This window comes from Mastomys coucha, unplaced genomic scaffold, assembly GCF_008632895.1.
Source record: "Mastomys coucha isolate ucsf_1 unplaced genomic scaffold, UCSF_Mcou_1 pScaffold22, whole genome shotgun sequence".
Taxonomy (NCBI): domain Eukaryota; kingdom Metazoa; phylum Chordata; class Mammalia; order Rodentia; family Muridae; genus Mastomys; species Mastomys coucha.
This window is the reverse complement of record NW_022196905.1, coordinates 37,829,837-37,839,179: the sequence shown is the minus strand read 5'-3', so window position 1 is coordinate 37,839,179 and position 9,343 is coordinate 37,829,837. Positions and strand designations below refer to the sequence as shown.

At 42.3% G+C, this 9,343-nt stretch overlaps 1 protein-coding gene across 1 annotated transcript in view; it reads right to left on the bottom strand.

The window, feature by feature from the left end:
* Positions 1-370: 370 nt before the first annotated feature.
* Positions 371-9,343, bottom strand: part of Cd38 (CD38 molecule) — a 47,303-nt gene continuing 38,330 nt past the window's right edge. Inside the window, exons 2-6 of the mRNA XM_031342134.1 lie at positions 7,850-7,979; positions 6,555-6,690; positions 4,366-4,451; positions 1,798-1,871; positions 371-507 (exon numbers count right to left, since the gene is read on the bottom strand). Of these exons, the coding sequence (XP_031197994.1) occupies positions 396-507; positions 1,798-1,871; positions 4,366-4,451; positions 6,555-6,690; positions 7,850-7,979 (538 nt within the window). The 3' untranslated portion in view covers positions 371-395. The remainder of the gene's footprint in view (positions 508-1,797; positions 1,872-4,365; positions 4,452-6,554; positions 6,691-7,849; positions 7,980-9,343) is intronic.

Sequence of the window (9,343 nt, the reverse complement as noted above, 5' to 3'; positions counted from 1 at the left end):
TATATATATATATATATATATATATATATATAAATACACCATTGTACTCTTCAGACACACCAGAAGAGAGCATCAGATCCCATTACAGGTGGTTGTGAGCCACCATGTGGTTGTTGGAAATTGAACTCAGGACCTTTGCAAGAGCAATTAGTGCCCTTTACCACTGAGCCATCTCTCCAGCCCCCTCTTACTGCCTCTTGAAGCAGCAGTGAGTTGAGGTAAAGCAGACATCTCCCTCTGGGGCTTCTCTCTGAGCAGTCACTGTCATTTGTAGAGACAGAATTTAAGGAGGGCTAAGTGTGTAATCTCCATTCATTTGCCAAGCCAGTCTGTTCTCAGTGTGACCCTGTGACCTTGGATTCCTTCTGCATGCTGATTCATAGACTATCACTCCACTAAAAAGCAATAACATACCTGGAAGCTTCTTCAATGTTGTGCATCACCCAGGCCTGTAGTTTATGAACCTTCTTTGGGTCCAAATTAAAGACTTCCACACTTCCAAAGGTGCTAAAGCAGAAGAGATGAATAACATCACTGGCCTCAAGCAAATGTGTAGGTCATCCACACTTCCTGTTACAATCCAGCCTGCTGGACACCATTGAGCAGAACCTATCTTGCTTCCTACTGTTCCTCATTCAACATGACTCTTGGTTACTAGATTTTCAAGACAAGACTTTTAACTATACATTGATACTGATTGATACATTAAAAAATGAATCAAAGAGTAGCATTACTAGAGACCTAGTTAGAAACAGAGAATCTCCATACAACATCTTTCTAGATCCTTGCTTGTTATTGTGGACAGCTACCCCTCCTGAGGCAAGGACTTGGATCTCAAATATCAGATGGTGAGATTTTGAACACCAGCACTTTCACCCAAAGCCCACAGAAAAAGAGGGTCAGAAGAAGACAAAAGGGTTAATGTGGCTTTGTAATATTAAATACTAAAGCAGAAGAAAGGAACTAAGGGTATCTACAGTGCTCAGAGAAAGTTAATATGTACTCTCATTTTCAGAAACATGCTCATCAGAGAAAGATTAGAGAACAAAACCATGGTCATGATAGAAACTAAGATGAGAAGGAGGCCAGAGAAGGAAGGTTTGAGTGTGAGCCAACTCAGCCCTGAGGATTAAATAAATAAAAAAAATAAAAACCCTAATATGTACTAGGCAGTTTTCAATAGACATGGAGAACAGCACTGTTCATATTTTATCTCAGTTTATCTCTATAGCATCCTCAACCCATCACTTATGTATACAGGGACTCAAAGAGGCTAGATGCCTGCACAAGCTCACATATAGTATGTGTAAGGATCTCTGGTGCCCTCACCATTAGATCACTATAGGGCTTTGCTGGCAACACTGCCAGAAGAGGAGGAGGGTCAGAGCCCATCATGGTTTCTGATGTTCCAATGATACTTCTACTGCTGATGTGGGATTCGTGCTCTTCACAGAGGAGAGAACTGTTACTCTTCAATGGTGAGGACGCAAACAGGGAGAAGGGTGGACAGTATCGATGAAGTGAGAGCACAGAATGCAAGAGGGAAGAAAGCTGAGAAAATAATGTGAGGCCTCAAGAAGTCAAGGGCAATGACTGGAACTTTGGAGGATCTTAGATAAACAGACCAAACATTGACCCAGAAAGAAGAGAATACATAAGCTTTACCCTTTTAAAAGCTCAGCACTTCAGGCCTGACCTGAAACATGGAAAGCACATCCTTTGTAGGAATGCCATGTCTGATAGAAGATTATGGTAACTGTGATAATTAACCCTTGCAGAAAGAAATGAAACAAGTACCTGTTTTTGTAAAATGGCTCACTGAGGGACCCGTTGAGCATCACTTGGACCACACCACAGGCATCTTCTGCAAACTTAAAAAAGAAGTCCATCAGCTAGGCCAGGTGGTGATGTGTAACTTTGATCCCAGCACTTGGGAGGCAAAGGCAGGTGGATGGATCTCTGGTAGTTTGACATCAGCCTAGTCTACAGAGTGAGGTCCAGAACAGCCAAAGCTATACAGAGAAACTCTGTCAAAAAACAAAACCAAAACCAAGAGGAAGAGGAGGAGGATGGGGGAGGGGGAGGAGGAAGAGAAAGAAGAGGGAGAGGAAGAGGAGGAGGAGGAGGAAGAAAGAGAAGTTCACCACTATTCTTCAGCAATTCCATCCAAAGAGTACCTAGTACTAACTAGAGAGGGAAGGAGAATAGACTCCATAGTTTTAGTACAAGAATGGTGAATCTGTCCAATAGTCTAAGCCATTGGAAGAATTTACTTTATATGAGTTCTTGAGGCAGTCATGGCAATCTGCATAAATGAAAGCACTCATTTGGTGCCATGCACTGTAGATGTAACATCTTATTTAGCAGAAGCAAGATGGACAATTTATGGGTTAGGGAGATGGAACACTGTAGAAAGGGAAGCCCAGGTAAGAGGCAGTGATCCTGAGGTTCTAGAAAGGCTCAAAGGGGAGTGCTTGAATAAATGAGCATGGTTGGGCTAGGAGTTTGATTTGCTCATGCAACAAACTTTCAGCTGGGAGGTCTGCTAAGCACTGGAGGTCACCATGTGAACAGAATACTGTCTAGCTTCCTTTGGAGTCAGACCTCTGGGACTTGGGTCTCCTTCCACGACATCTGTGCACATTACCTAATGACATTTCATTGTAATGGTGGGTTGAACAGCTTTAGCCAGCAGTATGAAGAGCTTTGTGAGAACAAAGCGCTTGGATTCCCACGTGCTTCTAGAACCTTCAGTGCTTTATACCTAGTGCATGGCACAGGTAGTATGTTTTATGCCGTAAAATTCCAGGGATGAAAAGGATGGCAGGACAAAGGAAGATACTCTGCACTGGAGACTAGGAAAGAACAAGAAAGTGCCATACAGGGGACAGAACCCATGACCCAAAGAGTAGGCAGGACTCCACTGGCGAAGCTGTGACTGGAAAGGGCCCTTGGTTTAGGAGAACAGTAATTTGTGGGGAAAATTGTAGTAGATATTGAATAGTCAGTTCATAGATGGCCATGTACTTTGTTTGGGAACCTGGACTTTATTCTGCAGGTGACTTCACTACGGATAGATTCAGAGCCTTATTATGAAGTCCAGTGGTGCTTGTGTAGCCACAGAGGGACCTTGTCCTAATCCTTATGATTAATCACTAAGCATTGACTCAGAAGAGTCCTGCACCCTGCAAAGGAGAATTCTCATGAGTCCTCTGACTCAAAGTACATGTTGGCTCCATTGGTCACACAACTTAGCAAACAAGGTGATCTGGGGATTCAAACTTGTAAGAACTATCCTTATTGTCAAAAAGAGGGACTAGTTTGTCTTCCTCAAAGGGATCCTAGAACAAGGTGTGGTGCACAGTGCCTCAGAAGCCAGGGTGCCTTCATTCACCCTCACTGTTGAAGCCTTAGTACCACACGCTGAGATGGGCTACAAGGAAGCACTTAGTTTATATAAAACATGAACTGCTGTAGAAGGTTTCAGAGATGATATAGATGTAAAGCATATCCCAAAGTGATAATGTAAATGGAAAACATTCTCTGTAAAAGCAAACAAACAAAAATATACAGTGTCTTTGAGTTTTCAAAACATGCAATAAGTCTTCAATAAACATTTGTTACATGTGTGGGTTCCATTACTTAGTAAGATAGTGACATTTTATTTGAATGCAGCAATAATCATCTAGAATAGGTATATGTTGATTTCCATTTGATGAAGAGGAAATGAGGAAATTGTGATCAGAATGCCTAAGAAAATTGGCTTTTTTGGGGTTGGAAAGATGGTTCAGCAGTTAAGGGCACTGACAGATCTTCCAGAGGACCTGGGTTCAAATCTGAGTACACATATGACAGCTTACATATGTTTGTAACTTCAAGATCTGACACTCTCAAATAGACATACATGCAGGCAGAACACCAATGCACATAAAATAAAGGTAAGTAAATTTCAAAAAAGATTTTTAAAAGTAGTCATGATATTGATGGTGTTTCATATGGTTGTTGTGAGGATAGAGTTCTTAACTCCTGCAGAGTTGGACACATATTAAGTGGTCTACAAATGCAGATTATTAAGACTGTTCCAGAAATCAAATCAATACCTGGGTCTCAGGACTAAGGCAAGCCTAGCATCCTGGTAGATGCAGTCAATGAGTGTTATCCCCACACTGCGTATACGGATTCTTCCCCTGAGCTCCCAAAGCCTTCCTGGGTGTTCTGAAGTTGTGTGGGGAAACCTTCTGGCATGTTTTCCTTTTAGACTTTCACACCTAAGATGATCTGTACCCCCCAAAAGGGCCAAAAGTCAACCATGGACTGAACAGTATCTTCCATCAAAACTCTAGAATTTAACTTTTTGGGACTTACCTTTTGGGAAACCACTTTCCAGAACACAGTAACAGGGTTGTTGGGACAGTTTTCACTCCAATGTGGGCAAGAGTCATAGTTCATATCTAAAACACATTATTCATAGGAAATAGTTATAGAAAAGGAAATGTACAATTGGGCTCTGTTCTTGGCTGTCCAATCCCAGTGGGAGTGCTTTCCAACAGCATATGTGCCAAGACAGAGGCTGGAGAACGGGCACAGCTCAACCCAATTTAACTAAGTGTCCCCTGAATTCCTTCCAACTCCTTACCTCCCTGTCCTGATCCCAGACAGGAACACTGGGATGGGTTTTGAGTCACCATTCTGGGAAATGGCAACAAAAGTGCACCCCAAAGACGCTGGCCCCGTCACTCCCCAGGAGTCCAGGAACACTTAGGGAGAAGGCCAGGCCTTTTCGGGAAGAAGACACTTTACCCAGATAGCCCTCTGATTCCCGGCAGTTCTCTCTTACGGAGAGTTTCCTTCTCAACCTCCATAAATCTGGGGCTCAGGTGGTCTTAGGCTTTCTATAGTCAACCCTACCAAAACAGTTTAAGCCCTTAGTGTGGTGCCAAGTATAGAGCTGATACATGGTTTCTATAACACTGTTCTCAAGGTTATCTGCCCATATATATATAAATGTGTATATATATATATATATACACACACATTTACTGAGGGTTGAATCATGTGGGAGCCCTGCCTCATAGGACAAGGACATGTGATGTAGTGAAGTCAAATAATCAGAGATAGATTAACTTTGGTTGTGCACTATTACCAGGAAGAAAAATTCAGGTTGAAATTTACTTTAAAGGGGAATCACTGTCTTCAGACAGAATCTAAAGACAAGGGTACCTTACGCCGATGGCATGTGCAGAGGCAAAGAGCCGTGATGAGCTTTGATCAGAAAAGGGGGATGGAGAAGGGAATGAGGAGATGAGGTATCTGAAACACAGGTGTCAGGTCTTTAGACCACTAGCCTTGGGCAAAACAGAGATTGTTAGGTTTTAGAGGAAATCGACATAATCACATTTTCACTTTAAGAAAAACTCTATGGTGTCAGGTGGAGACTGACCTAGGAGGGTAAAGAGTGACCAGTAAAACCTTATAGCATTCCCAGCAGGAAGGAGAGGGTGTTGGTATGCTAGACCAAGGCAGTATGAGGGGAGATGCACAGATGGCTTTCTAGGCAAATAGATCATCACTGGCTATGAAGGGGAAAGAGATCACCTTAAGATGTCCATGTTAAATAGCTCACATATAGCAATCAGTTCACTGTGTCTATTTATATCCAAACATTACACTGTATACCTTATATATATATATATATATAATCTCAATTTCAAAAATTTTTTTAAATGACTCAGTTATGTTTGAGTACTATATATATGTATATATACATATATGTATATATATATACATATATAATAGGTTTAACTCCTCCTTATGGGACCTCTAAAGGGAGTTGGGCTCATGAAGGAATTTACCCCCATGAAACCTCCTCCTTAACATATATATATATATATATGTATATATATATATATATATATGTTTTTTCTTGTCAAAAGTGAGGAAGAGAAAGAAGAAGTGGAGAGGGAGGAGGGAGAAGAGATAAGTGGAAGAGGCATGAACAGGGGAGAACAGGAAGGAGGTAGAGAGGGAAAGTGAGGGAGAAAGTGGGTTTGGGGATGACTTACCTTAATAGCCTTATAAAGTAGCTCTGTGGCTTGATCCAGTGTGCCTCATCAATGCTCACATTAAGCTTAATTCTCTATTGCAATGTGTTTTGTTGATGCAACCTCTAAAGGGAGTTGGGCTCATGAAGGAATTTACCCCCATGAATGGATTTAAGACTTTCTTAGGAGATAGGGAGATGGGACAGGATTGGCGATCACAAAAAGGAGTAATAAACGACTGTTTTTTTTATACTCTCTCTTGCTTCCCATCTTATGGTGTTGTTTTCTCTACATGTATACCTATCCCTCGGAGATCAACCCTAAACCCCAAAGCTGATATTTCAAGAGGACAGTGATTTTTTTTGTTTTGTTTTGCTTTGTTAGAGTCCAAATTGTCACTAAGGACACCGATGGCATTAGAGTATATGCCTATTGACCTTTCAAGTCCCCTCGCCCAGCTCAGAGCTCCCTTCCCATTCACCCTGAGCCATCCCAGGTGGTTCAGATCCTTACCAGAAGTACCGGGGTCTCCACACCACCTCAGATCATCAGCAATGTAGCCCAGCAGCGTGTCCTCCAGAGTGAACAACTTCCCCTGGATCCAAGTATACTGATGGGCCAGGTGTTTGGATTTGCTCCAAAAGAGAGTCTGAGAAAGAACAAAACCACAGTTTAGTAGGTCCAAACATAAATCTAAGGGCTAGAGATGTGGATCAGAAGTAGACTGAGTGCTAACACACACAAGGCTCTGAGTTCCATCCCCAGCACTACAATACATACATACATACACACACACACACACACAAACACACACACACACACCTATCTTTTATAAATAAAAAGTATAAAAACCATCAGAGTAAATGATACACACTAAGCTAAAGTCAGTTTTGCTATTGTCTACCACAGACCTCCTCTGTTCAGAGTACTGCACTGATGCTCCTGGGGGAACAGCCACAGAGACCTTCAGCTCACTAACCACAGGATGAGAACTGATAACTGGGAGTGGGTTTGGGGCTTCACTTAGTTTCAGACATGTCAAATTTTGTTTTAAACACAGGCGTTGTAAGAGTTGGACCTTGCCGGGTGGTGGTGGCACACGCCTTTAATCCCAGCACTTGGGAGGCAGAGGCAGGCGGATTTCTGAGTTCGAGGCCAGCCTGGTATACAGAGTGAGTTCCAGGACAGCCAGAGCTACACAGAGAAACCCTGTCTCAAAAAAAAAAAAAAAAAAGATGGACTTTGTGATAGACCTTTCCCAGTATACTCAGAGAATTGAACACTGGGTTTCTCTGACTCCAAATCTCCTTCTACTTACATTTTCAGCTGGCAACTTTAAAGCCTCTTATCCTTAGGCAGCTTCCTTTCATCTAAGCTCCACAAGCCTGAGCTATCCCCCATAGCCTGATATCTGGTTTGCTCCTCCATAGGATGACTCTGAGGAGCTAAGAAGATGTAAGACATCGCTTTTCTAATGGAACTCAGCCTTGGGTTGTCATTTACTCCTTTATTACTATCAGAAGCCAGGGAGCTTTTATAATTATAAAAGCTAGGGTTACTCCTGTTTATGTGGGATGGAATTGATATTAGATTCTGTCTTTGCTCTGTCCCCATCTCTCTCTTACCTTCCTTCCCAGATGTCCTAAACTGTGATGGTACACCAGTTCTTCAAAGCCCACCCCTACCAACCATATCAAATGATGCCTATGCCAAGGTCTCCTTTCTGACTGCATCCTAACATTGGTCTTCGGATGTCTTTCCTCTGACTTTCATTCTCAATTTTAAAAGGAATGACTTGCCCTCATTACCTTGTTACATGGTATGGTTTGAGTGACCAATTTAACAAGTGGTGCATAATCTTCTGTTGTGATGTTGCAAGGATTCTTGGAAACAAATGCTCTTTTGAATGTATTCAGTATCTTGTTGCAGTCCTGATCTCTATAAAATGAAAGATGGAAAACACATTTTTAAAATATTTTTCAAGAGTCTGGAGAGATGGCTCACGGTGGCTCCCAACTGTGTGTTCATTTTCCAGAACTAACACCTCCACTTGGCATCCACAAGCACTGCACACACATAGTGCATGAACATACATACAGACAAAACAAGCCTACATAGAGATAAAACAAAAATAAATCTTAGGAACCAGAGAAATAGCTCAGCAGTTAAAAGCACTGGTTGCTCTTCCAGAGACACAGGTTCAATTCCGAGCACCCACATGGCACCTTACAATGGTCTATAACTCCAATTCCAGGGCATTTGAAACACTCACTCAGACATACATGCAAGCAAAACACCAATGCACATAAAATAAAAATAAATAAAAGAAAAGAGAAAGATTTAAAAATTCTTTAAAATACTTTTGGAACAGAGCAGATCTTGGGTGCAAGCTCCACAACCAGTCCCACAACACCCAGGGGAAGCTCCACTCCCAGGCACTCTAACACGACCAGGATCAGAGGTGAGGACACAACACCTGTCCCAACACCGGGAGTAACTGGGATCAGCGGGCCAGGCACACAGGAACTCCGCCAGCCCAGTGGCTCGGGTTGCTTCCAGTTTTTCTGCACCAGCCGGTGCCCTGAGCAGACCTTGGGCGCAAGCTCTGCAGCCAGTCCCAAAACACCCAGAGGAAGCTCCAATCCCAGGTTCTCTAACAAGCCCAGGATCACAGGATCACAGAATCACAGGATCACAGAGACAGCTTGACTCTGAGGAGTTCTGATGCATCCAGGATCACAGGAAGGACAGGTTCCAGTCAGATTTAGCAAAGGCAGGTAGCACTAGAGATAATCAGATGATATGGGGCAAGCGTAAGAATATAAGCAACACAAACCAAGGTTACTTGGCATCATCAAAACCCAATACTCCCACCATAGCAAGTCCTGGATGTACCATCACACTGAAAAAGCAAGATTCAGATCTAAAATCACTTATCATGATGATGATACAGGACTTTAAGAAAGACATAAATAGCACCCTCAAAGAAATACAGAAGAACACAGGTAAACAGCTAGAAGCCCTTAAAAAGGAAACACAAAAGTCCGTTAAAGAAGTACAGGAAAACACAATCAAACAGGTGAAGGAAATGAGCAAAACCATCTAGAATCTAAAACATGGAAATAGAAACAATAAAGAAATCAGAAAGAGACAACCCTGGAGATACAAAACCTAGGAAAGAAATCAGGAACCATAGATGCAAGCATCACCTACAGAATGCAAGAGATAGAAGCAAGAATCTCGGGGGCAGAAGACACCTTAGAAAACATTGACACAACAGTCAAAGAAAATGCAAAAAGCAA